The sequence below is a fragment of the Toxorhynchites rutilus genome, chromosome 2 (assembly GCF_029784135.1).
Source record: "Toxorhynchites rutilus septentrionalis strain SRP chromosome 2, ASM2978413v1, whole genome shotgun sequence".
NCBI classification, from domain to species: domain Eukaryota; kingdom Metazoa; phylum Arthropoda; class Insecta; order Diptera; family Culicidae; genus Toxorhynchites; species Toxorhynchites rutilus.
The window spans coordinates 332,650,486-332,670,935 of record NC_073745.1 but is presented as its reverse complement, the minus strand read 5'-3'; the positions used below and the strand labels follow the sequence as shown (position 1 = coordinate 332,670,935).

Genomic DNA, 20,450 nt, shown 5'->3' with positions numbered 1-20,450 from the left:
AAATGCATGAAATGTCGAGATCTGGTGTCATCTTGAAAAAAAAAATTGTGACCGAAAATCGACCTTTTGGGACTGAGAAGCAATGAAGGTATGAAAAAAAAATTATCGAATTTAAAGAACTGACCATTTAAATTTTGTTTATTGGCCCAAAAAATAAGCTGTGCAAAATATCAGCTTAATCGGACATGGTTTAGGGGTGCCTCAAAGCACTCAAAGATTTTTTTGGCCACTTAGGCTAAGCCACAAAAAGTCGATTTTCGGCCAAACTTTTTTTTTCGAGATAACACCAGATCTCAACGTTTTATGCATTGTTGAGTTATTTAGCACCGAAAAACACATTTAGATTTTTCAAATTTCCTTTACTCCCCGCTTGGAAGATTTTCGAGGATCAAAGAAATAAAACTTCGAGTGCTTTGATGCACCCCTAAATGATGTCCGATTGAGCTGAAATTTTTCACTGGTTATTTTTTTGGACCAATAAACAAAATGTACATGGTCAGTTCTTTTAATCCGATTATTATTTTTTTCCATACCTTCATTGCTTCTCAGGCTGTTCATTATTATACCACAAGAGCCAAAGGTTGTACCGCTCATGACAACTCTACACGAGCTGATGATTGCGCCGGCTAGTGACCATTCTATCCTGGATTCCTCGAGTCGAGAAAGACGCACCACGCTAGATATGGGGTACAGACTAGGGGGGCGTTGCTGATTAATGGTCAGCTGCATCCCAATAGGAAGTATCCCGTGTCGGGCACACGTACAGAGCATCGAAGACTGCGACATACCAATTATGAGAACACTTGTAATACTAACCTCGAGTCAACCGCGAGTAATCGGTTACATATTACTAACATAGTCTAAGCAAACATTGTCAAAATATTGAACTCCCGGCCCCGTTAGGCTGACGCCATATGAGCCTTAATAAAATATATATTTTGGATATAAAAAAACTGCCTTCTTTAAATTTTAGCGAATTTGACGATTAATTCGAGCTAAATATGATTACCGAATGGGCGCACATTGTTATGTCGATCTGCCTTGAGCTCACCGAGAAGTTTGATAGTTTGGCAATGACAGCTAAATTTGCGACACATCTTGACTCGCGGATCATATCCTCTTGACCGGGGCCTGGGGCTTACACATCATGGTTCTGCTTGACATATATGTTTATACGTATGGTAGCTAATGATTATAGATCGGTGGCATTTACAAAAAAATCGTTACATTTACTAATTATTTCCCTCAGTGTGCAGTTTTACATGGAACAGTAGTATTTCTGCCAACCCTGCTGTTTAATTTATACCTAGTGATCCCCGATTTTTGAAATTAATCGTTCATCAGCTAATCGAATAGTTTTCAGCAGTTTGTTATTCGATACGATTAAGTGCGATTCACATACTGTGATATTCCGTAAAACATCGATATATCTTTCCTGTAAATACGTCCAACAATAACTCACATACTATCTTTTTGACGTATCAATCTGAGCTCTCTTTGGTTACCATCCCTCATCAGAGCTACACTCTAATTCAGGATACCACATCCTCCCCCGACAGGAACAATAATAAGAATAGAATGTAATCTAATCAATAGATGCAATGCCCAGACCTTCGAAAAGAGTATTTCCAATTCTTGTATTCTTGTTAACCAAGTTACCGCAGCATCTTTCGTATCATCAAAGTTTGTTTATTCAGTTGCTAGATGTGCCTCATCCTCCGGAAGCACTAAAACGATCAATAAACGAAATATGTCTGAAGCCTGATTTTGAAAAAAATAAATACTTTTTTTTATCATTCGTCCTGTTGATTATTTATTGTTTTAATTTGGAAAATAACGTATCGATACTTTCAACTGATTCTACGATTTTTTTTGTTTGTTGCTGGACAATGGCTAATTGACTGTCTTAGAAATTTTTTCTTGATTGTGATGTGAATAAATAGAATTTGAAATGATTACGAGCATACTTACGTGCAATAATTCTGGCCTTGAGTCAAACTCGGCGTAGTTCTAACCAAATATTGGCCTTGGGCTGAACCCGACTCAATATGGTGAATCTATAGATCTTGCTATTACTACAAGCTGGCCTTGGGCTTTACCCGACTCAACTGTTTCACATGCAATGGTTCTAGTCTTGAGTTGAATAGATTTTGATATTCCTATAAGCTGGCCCTTGGGTTTTACCCGACTCAACTGTTTTGCATGTAATGATTTTGGCCTTGAGCTGAAACTCGGCGCAAATACAATCAAATATTGGTCTTGGGCTGAACCCGACTCAATATAGTACATTAATAGTATTTAGTATAACTAGAAGCTGGACTTGGGCTTTACCCGTCTCAACTATTGTATCCTAAAATAATCTGAGGTAAAATCCAACTCAACTGTTCAGTTCACGAGATTCTTCGTTTTAACAATAATATTTGTTTTCTTGTTCTTTTATGACATTTTCACATAGCCAAACATATAGTTTGAGAAATTTGAAAAACTGTCAGTCCCAAAAGGTCGATTTTCGGCCAACAATTTTTTTTCGAGATGACACCAGATCTCGACGTTTCATGCATTTTTAAGTCATTCGGCAACGAAAAAAAAAAATCGATTTTCCTAATTTCCTTTACTCCCCCCTTAGGAAGTTTTTCGAGGATCAAAAAATCAAAACTTCGAGCGCTTTCATGTCCGATTGAACTGAAACTTTGCACAGGTATTTTTTATGGGCCAATAAAAAATTGTAAATGGTTGGCTTTTGAAATTCGATGATGATTTTTTTTTCATACATCCATTGCCACCCTAATATAGCTACTGATACTGTTGTGTAATGCGTGATCTTTCTCGGTCTAGGCCGTGTATGTGGCAAAGTACGCGAAAAGTTTTATTGTGAGTTTATTCGCAATGTGTATCTTTTTTCGCTCGCTCATATTATCTTATATTGCTATACCATATATATTATACAAATGCCATACAAGTATTTAGGAGTAGTACATTTTCCGTTATTTTTAGGCTCATTTAATGTAATAAATCGAGATGTACAAGAACATGTACTATAAATTAATTTTGTATGTAGCGTTTTAGCGTCATTTTGCGTTTTCATTGCTTCAAGAGCAGAGAAGAAATATGTTGTACCTGTATAGAAATTTAGTTCAATGTTCTTTTAGATTGCAAAACATTACAAAACAAGGCAATTTTAATTGATTATGGTATGTTCATCAGAATGAGTTATATAAATTGAATATACCTGTTACATGGTCCGTGGTTACGTGGTCCTGAACTGACCTCCAAAAAGGTTTTACATCGTGATTATTTAACATGTTGACTCTGGCGCTTGCCATCAATGGCTCGCACATGTCTGGTTCATCGAATGGTGCTCACTACCGGGGGAGCGCATATGATTATGTTTTCATAAACTTTTGATAATCTCTTTGTATACATCCGTGTGCATGCGCATGTACCTTTGCAAGGGCGTGTATGTTTGCGTGCTAAAGATGACTTTGACTTTGACCGTTGACCGTTGACGTTCGCGTTGTATGTACACTTCCTTTGTCTAACTCCACACGCGTTGCTTTAAGGCTAGGTTCCTCCCACTGAAACATTATCTCCATCTCGCTCAAATCTTGTTTGCTTATTATCAAACCTTATTCTATTTGTTCATTCTTCTTCTGACGATCATATTGTGAGATTTCATGCCATTTCTGACTATTTAGATCCGTTTTTAACGAACCGGAAGTCTCCATCCACGGTTCCAAAATGGTATCGGAATACGATATTCGACATCCGCTGGTAAGACACCATATTTTTTGTCATTCAATACTATTATCAGCCAACCGGAAGTTGAAACAATTATAATCTGGAATCTACGTTCATCTATTGTTGAAAAAAACATAGGAAAAAGTTCATTTGTATGTTTTGAAACGGAACTGAGAATATGATATAAATGTTCAAAAGTTGGAAACAGCAAAAAGTCAGGTGTTGTCAGTTCACAAAAGTATTCGACTGACAACAAGCCAAGCTAACTATTAAATATTCTTCAACTGATGATTCTTATAGGAAAGTACATGGAAACGTAAAAAAACTGTTTGTAGTGGGTCAAAATGTTCTCACGTCACCCTGGAATGGATCGTAAACTTTGCGTAACGTGACAAAAACTTCATGAGACAGTTGATACTCCTCTATTTGTTGACCGAGCTTAACCAAATTTTGTGGGTTTTTGACTCTCATTGTTTACTCTGAGAACCCCCAGTATAAAAATGTTTGAACTTAAGTTCACCTTTCTTTTATTCGTTTATTTTTGCAGAAAGTTCACCTGATAAACTAAAAAATGCTCTATTTTTGTGACGTGACAACACTTCTAAATGCATGTCTTTAAAATTGTTGTTTCTCATATAATACAAAATGAAACCTAGGACTCAAGTATTGCATATTGCAAGTAAACAAGTATTTAATTATCCATTCAATGGTATATTGACATTGAAGCTTGGTTAAGCAAATGCAGAGATATTTCAAGAAGCATATAAAATACAAAAAACCTGAAATATTTTAAACGAATCGCAAATTCCCTTAGATTTGTTTTCCCCTGGAAGTATTTTCATTTACCCATACATTGGTCATTTGTGAGCTTCCCTATCCATGCCGTTAATAACCAACAACTTATCGGGGATCTACGAAGAGGAATGATTTAAAGTCTCCGTGAACAAAGAAAAGAAAAAGAAGAAGAATAAAGGAGGGGGATATTTGCTTAGAGCAGTGGTTTTCAACCTTTTTTGCTCAATTCCCCCCTTTACGAAAATTAATCCCAGTGCTTCACCCCTATCAGTATTTTGTAAGAAAGCCTGTAGCATATCAGTAAAGTAATGTGAGAATACAAACGGTTTTCAAGTTATATTCACAACAAATTTGATTTTATACTTATATCCAGTGTTGCCACACGTACAGATTTATCTGGAAAGGTACAGAATTTTTTCGTTATTTTTGGTACAGATTCTGTACGGTACAGATTACAGATTTTCGTCAAAAAGTACAGGTTGGTACAATTTTTTATCCGCACGTGAAATTTATCTCGAAAATTTTATTGAATGACAGTACGCAAAAAAAAACAATCTAAAAGACTATGTATAAGCATCATCAAACACACGAGTAATTCGAGGCTATCAAATGTTAATGCACATTGTAGTAAGTAAATCTAGATATAAAGTAAGCAAGTAAATATAATATTCTCTAGTAAATAAATGAGTATTTTTCCATATTTCATGATTTTTCTCTACAATGAATAACACCAATGGTACAGATTTTTGAAGAAAAAGTGCAGATGAGAAAGATTTTTTATACAGATTAAAATGTGGCAACACTGCTTGTACCTGATTACAAAAAAGGTATATAAATTTTGGCAAGTCAGTACGGCACCTGCGCCTGAACGCCAGAATCGTAATTCTTGAGAACGTTGTCGTTGGTTGTCTATTCTTCGATATCCACTTTGTTACGATGTTTTGTTCTCATCAGCAGCATTGTAGGAAATCCAGATTCACATACATTCTACGCAAAATACAACAACAACGCTAACGCTTTTTCCGCATATCAGGAAAAGGATTGACCATTTGTAAATCGTTGAGTTTGTTCTGAAATTGATCCGAAAATTTCGTCACTGCCAGTCCGAAGGCATTTCAAACCATGTCCAATTTTTTTCCCTGAAAAAAATGGAAAATATGTTTCAAGTTTAATTTCTCGTTAAAAGTCGTATGCTGTACATGTTCCTATTTTATGGTCTTCTGTATTGTTTCCATCATCATTCACTGACGAAAGTCTTTCAAACATTGCGAATTACATTTCAGATTTGGAAATGTTTGCCGAGGATCGCACATTTTAGCGTATTCGATAAAGTTTTGACGTAGGACTACGTCTTTCATTTCTATACCGGGGTGTAAAACCAAAGTTTCGAGAACGAAAGCGTTACGCTGGAGACCGAGATTTTGAGCGTTAATAGCTCTTAAACAACTGAACGAAATGGTATGATAAACACTTCATTTGAAAGATAAAATGTCTACGCGTCATATACTTGTTACTTTTTCATCCAAAAACTTGTTTCAATAGTCTTAAAATTGCTTTCAAAACAGGCTATTGAAATCAAAAATCGGTATATAAGCGAGCGGCGCTCGTTAACCCACTCAGTTATGATTGAACAGCGATTGGAGCATGTTGTCGCTGTTGTTGTGAAGCTAATTTCGTTTATCTTGAATGCGCTGATGAACGGTGTCACCAAGAGCCTGTTTGTGCACCTAAGGCCAAAAGGGAATCCATCAGGAGGAGAGTGCTGCCACGGTTCCGCTTGAAACATCGGAGCAGCCGCCACACATACACACACACACATACACGCGTGGAATTCTCGTTGCTATCATCGTTGCTGAAAAATAATCTGCCAGTTCCCCTGGGAATTGAAAAATACATTCATGCGAAATAGTTTATTTTAATGTTTTCTATCCATATAACACTGCAACCAAATACATTTGGTTTTGTTATTTTTCAATCAATCGCAATTAACAGGAAAGCTTCTGAATATTTTTTTCCCCATCAGTGGAAATTTTCGTATCCAATATTGGATGCATAACATGAAAAACGGAAAATGTTTCACATCGCGAAAATCAAGTCATTTTCGAGCGATTATTTGCTTTCTACTCATATAATGCTTCGACCAAATACATTTCGTTTTGGATTTTTTCAATCAAGTGCGATCAACGTAAGACCACGTCTTTCGGCAATTTATTAGAGGTGCAATGAATCTTTAGGAATTCCCGCTCTACGCGCACTAGCAAACAATGTTTACTCAACAATTTCTCAAACTAGAAATGGGTGTTGTGAGAGAGGATTAGCGAACGCGAAAACGACAAACGGGAGAAAGATACGTTTGGAGGTTGAAGGAAATTGGCAGAAACTTCTTCATTCTATCATTCAAATAATGTGATTCATACCACATCGTTTTGCCAGAAAGAGATTATTAATGCTCAAAGGATGAATCGAGTCCTCCGAGGAAATTACCCAGCGCAAATTAGAGTCGACTATCGATTGCGGCATTCGTACACAAATAATTTTATAATGCAGTTTCACCAAAGTGATTTCTTCGGATATATTCACTACATCATGTCATGTATTTCATATTCTTCATAAGGAAATCCATATCCATGGCACCTATCGGTAACGAATTATTATCGAAACCACGATTTTCGCTAAATGCTCCTTTCAGTTCGGCCTGTAAAAAACTTTTCTGTACTCTAATCCATCAAATTTGGAGCCCTGAAAAGGGCCGTTGATTATATGCTAAGCTAATATAGCACGCTCTCCTCGGATACGATGGGCCAGCTGGATGTCCTTGGGCATGATGTGACGCGTTTTGCATGGATAGCACACAAATTGGTATCTTCGAATAAGCCTCCTGCAGCGTCATAACCGCGGAACTTTGGAAGCGCAAGTCGGTTTTGAAGTCCTGAGCAATTCCACGAACCAAATGCTGCAAAGGTAGCTTACGGATCAGCAATTCGGTCGACTTCCGATAGCGATGAATTTCACGCAAAGTTCCCGGTCGATAGCGATGTGGCTTCTCCACCTATCCTGCTACTGGTGCGCTTATCCGAGCTGACTTCGTGTGTCTTACCACCGAATGACTAACGAGCTGTCTGCGAAAGACTAACGAGCTCGAGTCCTCACGGTGCGAGAGTAGAGTAAGAAATGAACGAAAGCAAAGGAAGTGTCATTTTATAAACCATAAAAGTATAGAATCTAAATCCCACCCTTATTATATTCGTGAGTATACAGTAAGCTTATACAATAAAGAGGGTGGGGTTTACATTCGATTCTTTTATGTTTTATAAAATGACACTTCCCTTGCTTTCGTTCAATTCTTACTCTACTCTCGCACCGTGAGGACTCGTTTCATCGGGACTAAGCAGACAGCTCGTTAATCTTTCGGTGGTAAGGCACCACGAAAGCAGCTCGGATAAGCGCATCAGCCGCAGGAAGCGTGAAGAAGCCACATCGCTATCGACCGGGAACTTCGCATGAAATTCGTCGCTATCAGAAGTCGACCGAATTGCTGATCCGCAAGCTACCTTTGCAGCATTTGGTTCGTGGAATTGCTCAGGACTTCAAAACCGACTTGCGCTTCCAAAGTTCCGCGGTTATGACGCTGCAGGAGGCTTATTAGAAGATACCAATGTGTGTGCTATCCATGCAAAACGCGTCACATCATGCCCAAGGACATCCAGCTGGCCCATCGTATCCGAGGAGAGCGTGCTATATTAGCTTAGCATATAATCAACGGCCCTTTTCAGGGCTCCAAATTTGATGGATTAGAGTTCAGAAAAGTTTTTTACAGGCCGAACTGAAAGGAGCATTTAGCGAAAATCGTGGTGTCGATGATAATTCGATACCGATAGGTGCCATGGATATGGATTTCATAATGAAAAATATGAAATATATGACATGATGTAGTGAATATATCCCCATATCGAAGAAATCACTTTGATGAAACTGTTTATCGTTTGTCGTTTTTAATTGTTGGGAAAGGGCATTATTTCTGCTGACTAAATTCCAAGAAAAAATCCATTCCTTCTTTAAGCGTGATTCATTCTGCTTCGGATCAACGGAACAGTATGATAATCATTTCATACAAAAGATAAAATGTCCAAGAGTTATATGATTGCTATTTATTGAGTCGAAAAATTGTTTCAATAGCTTAATGATAGCTTCGAAAACAGGTTATTGAAATCATTCGTATCCGTATGTAGCGCGCCCACTTGGAAACCCATTAATCTTATTGGAATGTGAGATGGGGAAGCTCATACTTACGTCTATGCATTATGCTGTACACTACAGACTTTTTTCTCCGTACTGATTAAGAAGCCGACCGAACTATCGGTCGACAAGTCAGTCTGCAGTCGGCGGGGGCTCTTAATTTCGTTTTTGCAGGTCGAACCGAAAAAATTTCAGTCGAGTTAACTCTTTTTTACAGTAATGCTTTTGAATCCGGACACTTTGCATTACATTCAATATCATACCACAGCCATAACATTTTTTTCATGTTGAATTTATGCGATTAATAGTTGCTAATATAGTTACTGATAGTTTCTTGATAGTTACTTATCAATCGCATTAATTCAACATGCAGAAAATGTTGTGGCTGCGGTATGGTATTAAATGTAACGTAAAGTGTCCGGATTCAAATACATTACTGTATACTTACTTCGATGTTATTCGTTTCTCTCTCAGGGTAAGCAACGAATATAATAAGGGTGGGGTTTAGATTCTATACATTTATGGTTTATAAAATGACGCTTCCTTTGCTTTCGTTCATTTCTTACTCTACTCTCGCACCGTGACGACTCGTTTGTTTGGGACCAAGTAGATAGATAGTTAGTCTTTCAGTGGTAAGGCACACGAAAGCAGCTCGGATAAGCGCACCAGCCGCAGGATAGGTGAAGAAGCCACATCGCTATCGACCGGGAACTTTGCGTGAAATTCATCGCTATCGGAAGTCGACCGAATTGCTGATCCGCAAGCTACCTTTGCAGCTTTTGGATCGTGGAATTGCTCAGGACTTCAAAACCGACTTGCGCTTCCAAAGTTCCGCGGTTATGACGCTGCAGGAGGCTTATTCGAAGATACAAATTTGTGTGCTATCCACGCAAAACGCGTCACATCATGCCCAAGGACATTCAGCTGGCCCATCGAATCCAAGGAGAGGGTGCTATATTAGCTTAGCATATAATCATCGGCCCTTTTCAGGGCTCCAAATTTGATGGATTAGAGTTTAGAAAAGTTTTTTGCAGGCCAAACTGAAACGAGAATTTTCGTTTGGATGCCATACAGCATCGAGAAAATTCCGGAAAGATCTAATCGTTGCTGAAAAATAATCTGCCAGTTCCCTGGGAATTGAAGAATACATCCATGCGAAAGAGTTTATTTTAATGTTTTCTAATTATATGGCGAACACAGCGACCAAATACATTTGATTTCGTAATTTTTCAATCAAGTGTAATTAGCTGGAAAGCTTCTGAAGATTATTCTTTCCCATCAGTAGGATATTTTCGTATCCAATATTGGATGCATAACATGAAAAACGGAAAATGTTTCGTATCGCGAAAATTATATAATTTTCAATCGATTATTGCTCAGTCGCCGAAATTTTCATACTCAGAGAGTTCATTCTCCTCTAGTTTGCCTTCCAAATTGCCATCGTAAACCACACCTTCTCTCGATTCAATCACGCACGAAAAGCATACTGAAATGATATTCTGGTGGTGAAACCGATTCATTTTTCGTGAGGCATCGTGCACAAATTACGTAACGCGATAAGGGGGGAGGGGGTAGATGTTGCGTTACTTTCTGCTTATTAGAGATAGGAAATTGCGTTACGAAAGGGGGGGGGAGAGGCGGTTCAAAATTCGGATTTTAGCGTTACGTAATTTGTGCACGACGCCTGAGGACATCGACAAGACAACATCGTTACTGAACGAGCTGAACGGCGAGGGATCGAGGGATTCATTACCTGGCCTGACCTGACCTGAAATGCAATCAGTTTGTTTTAACTGTGAGGGAGCGCAGAAAAGCCGATGCTGATACTCTCGTGACCAAGAGAGTATCAGCATCGAAATACGGTTCCTCGGGAAGACATAGAAGCAGCCGCCACACACACACATACACGCGCGCAACTCTTTTCGTTTGCTGGTAATCGAGAGGAAACCTGGAAAGAAATGATCGTTGCTGAAAAATAATCTGCCAGTTCCCCTTGGAATTGAGAATTACATTCAAGCGAGTTTATTTTAATGTTTTCTATCCATATAATACTGCTACCACATACATTTGGTTTTGTGATTTGTCAATCAAGTGCAGTTAGCAGGAAAGCTTCTGAAGATTATTCTTCAGAACAAGGTTTTTTGTATCCAATATTGGATGCATAAAACCTTGAGTCTCCAACGTAACACTCTCGTTTTTGAAGTCACCCAAATATTTATTTATTCATTCATTCAGGATGGATTTAGATTCAACTTCAAACAAATGATCTCTAAATCAACGATAGTCCTACGTCGCCCTTGCGGTTATACCATAGATATAACCCACTTCCTGTTTTTGTGACAATTCTTGCTAATCATTGTCCTGTTAAAAGCGAAGAAAATGTGCAATATTTCCTTGTACAATTCCCCCCTTTTAATGACCAAATTCCCCACCGGTTGAAAATCACTGGCTTAGAGCATAAATATTGGATCTCGCTGATTCAAACATTCAGTATCGTTCTAGATACGAAGCAATTCACATCGTTTGTGCTCCCTTGTTTTGCGTCATCACATGTCTTCGCTTTGGATGGAGCTGTGGACGCGACCAAATTACTTACTCACTGATGTCTCTGGCATTGCAATCATTCAATCAAACTGACGCCATTCCATTAAGGTTTTGAACTACACAATTGTGTGGGCAATCATCAAACTGGGCTATCATCGGTTCACCAAGAAAATAATTGTTCAGGAATTTTGTGTGTGATTTGGTTTCGCATGACAGTAGCAAAATATATTAATAGGAAGGGCTTCTGTTGAGGAAAGCGCAAAGTGGAGGACTTGAACGAAGTAACATAGTAGTTCTACGTCAACAATGTGGTCGCGTCTTGGACACAACCTCCTATATATTTTTTTGTATTGAACCGCAATTTCTGTATATTATTTTCAAGCACTATTCTGCAAAACTTGTAGTTGTGTGACCCTTGTTTTCTATACATGCCTCCACTCCATTATTTCACATTGCAATAAGGAATCAATGAATGCAATGTAAAAAAAATAGTTAATGCTCTTTCGACACAACAAAGGGAAGCACAAATAATTTCTAAAAAAGTGTAACAACAATTTTGATATCAATTCCAATGGTATCGTAAGTACTGCTGAATCCTGAATCCTGAGTTTGTACAAAACATATTTTTTATTTCAGAGAGTCATGAAATCGTTCTACAAGCAGCTCTTCAAATGTGTTATTAAGCACAGATAGTAGGGACTCCGAATTTAAATATTTGTAACCATGCTACAATCCTTCATGTGTTAAATTTCCTGAACACATCATAATATATCTGAAATATATCCGTGTGTTGGACATGTTAAGAATATATTAATTCATTGTCGTTATCACGTCGTTTGTAATTCGTAGATTCACTTCCACTGTTATTTAAGCTGACGTGAGAACGTCTTAAAATTGAATCCTTATGTGTTCCACGGTCTAGATTTATTCATACTGTTGGTAGGATGCTCCCCTAAATTGAAATTTCTCCTCTTCACCTTTGGGAAATGTGAAATGTTAGCTCGTCTTCAACTAATTTTGTTCCATATTTCCATGAAATCAAGGGGTCGATTTGATCCAAATAAATATATAGTTCTGATGTTTTAGATGTCGACTAAATATTTTACAATTGGGTAACAATTGAGTAATGAATCAAAGATTCCTTAAAAAGTCAAATGTCAACCGCTTATTAGTTCGACAGTTCGTAATAACACAGTCTAATCGTTGAGATTCAGCGCCCACATTAAGGTAATTTGGCTGAAGTTTTGAAGGCATCAATTCTGATCATGAATTATTTGGTTTTTTTCTCCGATATTTCCATCCTAAATGGCTTCAGCTCAGCGTATAAATTATCTTAAATCGGACAAAATATATGAGCAATTCCAAAACCATAAAGCGACCGCAACTTTTGAACGTTTATAAAAGCAAGATGACCAGAGACATACAGAGAAAAAGAAACGCACAGGAACAACCAATCGTAATGTATTAAGCCAACGAAAACCTATCAATATCCCATAAAAAGTTTAATCCGTCGAAACGAGCGCCCGATCTGAGAGAACGGAACGAGGACAGCTGACAGGCTCTCGTTTGGCACTACGAGTCTTGAGCCACAAGAACTGCAACAGCAGAACAGAGCAGAATGTCTCGCCGTTAAATGGCATTTTATTCCTGTTGTATTATTTTGTCCGAAATCTTATCGCAGACACTCGCCAACGCAATATTCGCGAAAGTCCAATTTGAGGATGTGGAAAAAAAATGGAGGAGATTACAAATCTCATATGTTTTATCGTATATTTTAGTCAAGCGTAAAATCTGAAACTGAAAGCGAAGTGTTTACGCAGATAAGTTATTAAAACGATTTCCGATTTCTGATTGACAAAAAATCTTTCCCATGAATAAAAATTCCATCAAAGGAAAAGGCAATTAAAGTGCTTCTAATGGTTGTCGAAAACCCACTCAAAATTAAGTAGACTGTAAAAAAAGAGCCGAAGTGGGTAAAGATACCGCCGATCATAAAATGCACCAACGCACAAAATCCTCTCCTCTCGTGATCGTCTTGACGACTCGGGTCCGATTGACGGGTCCACCGTCGTTAGTTTGAACAGTAAAACCAAAAGCCTGCCCCAAACAGACTGTTTTGTACCTTTGATCAATCTTCTAAATTTCGGTCGTTTGTTTTCCCTTATCTCACTCTAGAAGCCGCTACCTGTGAGACCATAAAATGCAAAGATCGGCAGCATTGCCTTACCGATTTGAGGACACACAAACCACGCTGTGTCAGCTGCAGCTACAAGTGTCCCCGGGTGAAGCGACAGCAGCAGGTGAGTTGTGGCGAATATGGTCTTTTCGGGCTTATCGAAAAATGATAGCGTTGGGATTTTTGCAGGTACGGCCGCGACAATTTGGTTCCGGCGGACGAAATCAGCATCAGCCAAACACCAAACTTTGTGGCACCAACAATCACACGTACCACTCCTGGTGTCACATGCTGAAGGATTCGTGTAATACCGGGTTCTACATCGACGCGCAGTACGATGGAATGTGTAGCATTGGTGAGTAGAGGCAAAGATTTGGTGACAAATAAAACCAGGAAACTAATTCTATACTACCCTACTTTCCAGAGAGAAGTATCGCTTCGCCTTCGATTTTAACCCATTCGGTGAACCCGCAGCCGTAACGGAACAGGTCGCATCCAAAGCTAGGCAATTTAGACTATTTGAACCCACTGATTTGGCAGATCTTGGCTTGAGTGAAACAAGAGGTTTTTCACTGAGCCACGAGAAACTTATACCAAATATTGGACAGTCGTAGTTGATGTTTCAAAGATGTAAAAAGTAGGTTATCTCAATGTCTATGGCACTAACACAAAACCACAGTAAGATATGAACGAGCAACACTAACAATGTAAAGAGGATCGCTGTATAAAAACATAGTTTCATCCCTTAGCCTGTAGAAATGATTTGTAAAAAAAATCGATCCGATGGAAACGAACCTATTTATATTTAAACACACACAGAAACTGTTCTATTTATAAATGCACACAACACCCATTTACATTATTTATTGTACTTGTACATTAGAGAGCAGCTTTAGCGGTAGCTATTTTGTTTTTATCTCGAAAACTATTTATTCGTTTTTTATTCTGGGAGACACTATTTATTGATTGTAAGATTCCAACACGAACCAAAAACTAACCCTCGATAAGACGAAAATCCTTTAAATCCAATGTGAGAGTATCCAAATTAATACAAAAAGAGTAGTAGATAAAGTCGGTGCTGTGCTCATTGACCTGTTAGAAAAAAAAACACAAAATACATACAATGATCAAGAAAATTCCAACTGTTGTTATAGATTAATCGTTTAAAAAGTGCACTGAACTAAACAAAAAATCACAATTCAAGCGAAAATAATACTTAATTGAAGGCGGAAAAACACACCCATTCTAGTTCAATCAAAATTCCTGTTGTTCAAGTTGTAAAAAGTAAGCAGTATAAAAGTTTAGTGGGAGGAGAAAGGATAACCAAGATGAATCTGTATTAAGAGATTGACTGATTTTATCAAAATATAAAATGCAAACAAGTATATATCGCAAACTAATGCAAGCAAAAAAGAAACATAAGTTTTAGGGTGTACAATTTATCTTCTAATAGTAAAATTCTATTTACTTCCTACATACGATGGAGTCAGACTTAGACTAGAGAACATGGTTTACATGACAAACACCCACACGTTGCAAACTTAATAATAACTGTCGTACAAACAACGCCACTCACTCACACACACACACACACACACACATGAAATCGTTAACTGTTTTTCACAATGAAGCTCCCCACAGTTTGTTTCAGTGTTCACTCCGGTAGCGGACCTGAATTTGGTGTATACAATATACAATTAGCAGTTTTATTTGAAGTAGTCAGAGTTGTCGAAAATCTAGTACAGAAAGCTGATAGCCAACGATACCCAGATACGAACAGATACGGAAATTGTAATGGTTCTAGGCACATTGACAGCGTAACGAAAGTGAACACAAAATAGAAAGGAAATAAATGTTTATTAATGTTGATGAAAAGAATCTTAATGGTGTTTTTTCTTACATAGAAAATTGTTCATTCTCCATTCATTTCTCAACCAAACACGAGCAAGCTAGTCTATCAGGAAGGAAGGTATTGTATTATAGAGACTTTAAACTTTTGCAGTTCATTCGTCTCTAGCCTTGAGAAAGGCCCTTTGAAAACTCTACTCTATTCTACTCCAGCGCTACCACCTCCACCCTCTTGCCTTGAGAAAGGCACTCGATCCCTCGCCGTCCAGCTCGTCAAGCAACGATGTTGTCCAGTCGGTGTCCACACAAAGAATGCTGGTCTATCAGTTTGAAACGGATTTGAATTATACTCAGAGATTGATGAATAATGAATCCGATTATCGCTGATGTTCTGGAATTTAATACTACATGGGCTGAAAAGTTCCGGGTTTTTAAATGAAAATAATCGTTTTCATTTTTTTGGCCAAAGCTGTATTTATTCCTCAACAAAGTTTCCTTCGAGAGCAAAATACTTGGTTTAGCTAGTTCCTCCTTGGTATAGCTTTCGATTCCCTTTCTGTAGTCCGAAACGTATAAGTTTCGAAATATCCCTCAGAATCACTCTGCAGACTGTATATTGGACTCAGGAGTGTGTTAATGGATCCACGCTTCATCCATTGTCACAAAACATCGAAAGAAGCAAACGTAGCCCCTTTTGGCCTTCCAGAGCCCTTTCACGTACAACATCGAACCTCACTCGTGGTGTATCGATGTGAAATGATTGCACAGCTACAGGCGCATGGTTTCATGGGAATGCAAGGCCAGACTCAAAACTTGTCTCATTCACGCACACACAGCATAGTAGGGGAACGACTTGTGTTCGTGTTTAATCCATGATGACGTCTCCATCGTCGGTTAGCGTTACAATAAATAAATAACAATGTTTATCTTTCTGTTATTAAAGCACAGAGCACAGAGATCCCCTACCAATTTATTTCCATATGATTACAGAATTTCAAATAATTGATATGTTAAAATAGCGTTGAAAAAAGAACTTCTAATTTCATATGTTTTAGTTGAGACCGTTTCGCACAGCTCAAAGTGAACATAAGGATTCGATTCTAGTAACATTGAAGCTCAAATCAATGAAAATGCTGAATTCGTCCGCAACAAGATAGGACTACGCAATATTTTTTTTTAATTTATTGGTTCGAAAGTCGAAAAGTCGAGATTTCATAAATAACTCTTTAGTAAAAAGTTCCGGACCCTGAAAAGGTTTAATGGCTTGCGTGGTTTTGTAGAATCATTTCGAAAGGCAACGATTCTTTCTTGCCTTCGCGTAAAAAAATACAGTAATTAGTCATATGTCGCAATTTGGTTCCTTTATATCAATGCACGCATTGCACTGAGTATTTAACCTTTTCGCTACGAGTGTCGTCTATAGACGACATCAGGGTGATACTGCTAGTGATCCCCGGTTTGTGAAATTAATCGTTCATCAGTTAATCGAATACTTTTCAGTCGTTTGTTATTCGATACGATTAATCGCCCCAAATAATCGATTAATCGATTAATCGATTAAGCGTTACACTGAGACAAATAATTAGTTAGACTAATATTTCTCATTTGCTAGAAAGCCATCTGGAATCAAAAAAGTGTTAATTCCGCATGAAAATCAATCATTATCTTCTCGCTCCCTTGAACTCGTTCACGAAGCTCAATTCGCGTTGACGGCATTGAGCTTCTTTTACGAGTTTAGGGGAGCGTCAAAGATAATGATTGAATTTCAGGGTAAAACTGTAGCGGTCGTATTTTCTGGGTTTGAATCGATTAATCGATGTTATTCGTTCGCTTCGATTACTACCCACATTCCGTTTTGCCTGCCAAGATCGGGTCGAGGAAATGTCAACAATCGACCCCAAATGCTGCCACCAAGACGGGTCTATGGTACTAGGTGAGGCCGTTTCGTCACTAAGTTGGTTAGGGGAGCGGTATATGAAAACAGTACGGAAGAAAGCAGAAGGGGAATTATTTCCTTGAAGCGTGAAAGAGACAGACTGATCAGGAGCGAGCTTCGACACTAGCGTATTGTGTTTTGTTTACAAACAAAACACAGTAGATTTCCAAGATGGCTGAAGAGTGGTTTTAGCAAGTTGGCCCACCTTAGGATATACTTCTACGCGCCTTGGCTGCCACCTTGCAATCGAGTTATCGACCTTTCATATGCATTCATCGAACAACTTGACGCCACTTTTTCGCCAACATGTGCAAGGCGTCGACCTGCTTGCAGCGCTGCTCCAGCACTGCTTGCTGCTTGTTTGTATTGGTTTGTTATTGAAAATGAAAAGGAAATACATTAATCGATTTTAATCATTTTATTGAAAAAAAATAATAAAAAACCATGTGTAATAAAAATAAGGTATATAATGGAATCGGTGCATCCGGGTTGTCTGGAATGACGATTCAAATCCGACTGATTACATTGATGAATACCTCCTTGCCCTTGATGACACAGATATGTGGCTGAGGAGGATTCTTCAATGTGCGTGAAGCACGGGATCTCCGATGGGGAAAATTGCTCGAAATACTATCTATGGCCAGGTCCTGCTGTTGTTGATGCTGTTCCCCGGAATAGCACCCTGGACTTAAAGGATACTGCTGCGGGAAAGCTGATGCTGTTGGCTGGTGTGACAGAAGAGGAAATAAGCAATGTGGTGATGAGGGAAATCATCTTTCTCACTCGCCGATTGATTGAGTCGGATGTATTCATAGCTGAAACAAAATAAAATGATTAGTAAGTGAAAGCAGAAATGAATTCCCTACTCACCAGTTGTATGATCCGGATAAAAATGCGAACATTAAAATTTCATGCGATTACGTTCGCTTACCTCGCCTATTTTCATTCTACTATACTACGGAATCAGTGCATTCGGGTTCCTCCGGGATGGTAATTCAGCTGAGCAAGTTGATAAATACCTCCTTGTCGTTGGGTTTTCGTGTCTGAAGAGGATTTTTGAATGTGCGCGAAGCACGGAACCTCTAATGGGGAAAGTTCTTCGCAATACCATACCATGGTCAAATTCTGCTGCTGCTGCTGTTGATGCTGTCCCCCGGCATTGCCAACAGGGGTTGGAGGTTACTGCTGCAGGAAAACGGATGTTGTTGGCTGCTGCGATAGAAGTGGAAATCCGCACTGTGGTGATGGGAGAAATCATCTTTCTCACTTACCGATTGATGGAAGCAAACGAGTCAAATGTATTCATAGCTGATAAGACAAGAAAAAATAATTAATAATTAAAAAGCCGAAATATATTTCATACTCACCAGTTGTATGATCCATTTGTTTTTGTTTGAGATGACAGTTTAGCGGAGTGGAAAAAAGAACCACCAGTGATGCCATTTGGTTTGTTTAATTATTCAGTATTTTCGACTAACGAACTATCCGCGTTGGCGATATTGGGGAATAGGCATGACAGTATGGATTTGCAGAAGGAATGAATACACTTTTAAAATGAAAATTATGAATGAACATGATTTTTCCTTAATCAAATTAGTACTCTATGTAAGTGAAAATCATCATTGCCTGCAAGTGGTGAAAAAACGTCATAAAAAATATGTTTTGAGATAATTTTATATTATAATGACAAGTTTTTTTGAGAATATCTGAATAATTCAAATTAGGGTCATGACAACGTACTTTAAGTAGAAAAAATTATGCCAAGAAAAAAATTTCATACAAATTTTAGCAAATATAAACTGATTCGGGCCGACTAATATGATAGAGAATAGTTTGCGTCATACAAACTAATGCCGTATTCAGATGTCGATACCTAATCGTCGTCATCGTGAATAGGTAACAGCGTTACGGTCGTTGTTACCCACAATCCAATCGACGAAAAAATCATCGACCTAACACCGACCGTAACTCTGGAGCCTATTCGGTACGATGTTGACATCTGGATACGCCATTAGTTTGTATGAGGGAACCTTTTCTCTATCAGATTAGTCGGCCCGAAGGCAGTTTTAGATTGGTAGAATTTGTATGAAAATTGTTTCTTGGCTTTATTTATCTACTTGAAGTACGTTTTCCTGACCTTAGTTTAAATTATTTTCTATAAATTTTCAGATATTCTTACAAAAACTTACCTTCATAATATAAAATTACCTTTAAGCATAATTTTTGTATGACGTTTTTTCATCACTTGCATGCAATAGTGATTTTCATTTACATTGAGTACTAATTTCATTTGAGAAAAATAATGTTCATTCATAATTTTTATTTTAAAAGTGTGTTTATTCCTTTTGAAAATCCATACTGTCATGCCTATTCCCCAAATACGTAACATCGAAAATTCGTTGGTCGAAAATACAGAATGATTAACAAAACGAATCTGCATCACTTTTTCTTCAACGATGAACTGTCATCTCACACCAAAACAACCGGATCATATAACTGGTGAGTATGGAATCTTTTTCTGTTTTTCATTTTATATATTTTTTTCAGACCCATCTCAACAGATTTTCCTCTAGTGGAGTTTGTGGAATAGATAGGTTTTTACTTTATGAATCTGGAACGAACGAATTGCTACCGGCGGCATTCCTGAACGCAATTGGGTCCAACACGGAAGCTAAACTAGTTCATATGCATCCGGACAACGTTGCCCAGAAGCAGGCACAACAAGCAATTAATTTCGATACGGAACAACTGAGCAGATGCATATCAGTGAAAGTTTATTCCGTTCTGAGACATTTCTACCAACGAAGTAAGGACACGAACGGTATTGAATTGAATGATGCTAAGCCAGATCAACAGTGTGGGGAGACTGACGGTGTAGATTCGCCACAGGTGGAAATTAATCACAAACGCAAGATGTGACATTATTAGATTCTCCCAAAGTGGTTTCTTACCAGGTATACTATTAGATAGCAGACATTTTAAAATACTAATTATTTTATTTTATTTCAGCTATGAATACACCCGTTCGGATGATGTGGCTTTTTTGCTTCCATCAACTGGTGAATGAGAAAAATGAATTCCCCCATCACCACAGTGCTTATTTCCACTTCTATTACAGCAGTCAACAGCATCGGCTTTCCCGTAGCAGTATCTTCCAAGCCATGGTGGCTGTTCCAG

At 38.2% G+C, this 20,450-nt stretch overlaps 1 protein-coding gene and 2 long non-coding RNA genes across 5 annotated transcripts in view; 2 read left to right on the top strand and 1 right to left on the bottom strand.

The window, feature by feature from the left end:
- LOC129767236 (uncharacterized) overlaps positions 1–15,367 on the top strand; it is a 222,847-nt gene extending 207,480 nt beyond the window's left edge. For 2 of the 3 annotated variants that reach the window (XM_055767916.1, XM_055767919.1), the window contains exons 7-9: positions 13,489–13,613; positions 13,679–13,844; positions 13,914–15,367. In XM_055767916.1, coding sequence (XP_055623891.1) covers positions 13,489–13,613; positions 13,679–13,844; positions 13,914–13,969 — 347 coding nt within the window. In that variant the 3' untranslated portion in view covers positions 13,970–15,367. The remainder of the gene's footprint in view (positions 1–13,488; positions 13,614–13,678; positions 13,845–13,913) is intronic. The other variant, XM_055767917.1, reaches the window with a different exon arrangement.
- A 2,354-nt stretch (positions 15,368–17,721) lies between these two features.
- LOC129771116 (uncharacterized) lies at positions 17,722–18,861 on the bottom strand. Its single transcript, XR_008742288.1, has 3 exons — positions 18,641–18,861; positions 18,144–18,581; positions 17,722–18,088 (listed from the first exon to the last, which is right to left on the bottom strand). It is a non-coding gene; the product is annotated as an uncharacterized LOC129771116 (long non-coding RNA).
- A 970-nt stretch (positions 18,862–19,831) lies between these two features.
- LOC129764225 (uncharacterized) lies at positions 19,832–20,450 on the top strand. Its single transcript, XR_008741085.1, has 3 exons — positions 19,832–20,227; positions 20,283–20,332; positions 20,392–20,450. It is a non-coding gene; the product is annotated as an uncharacterized LOC129764225 (long non-coding RNA).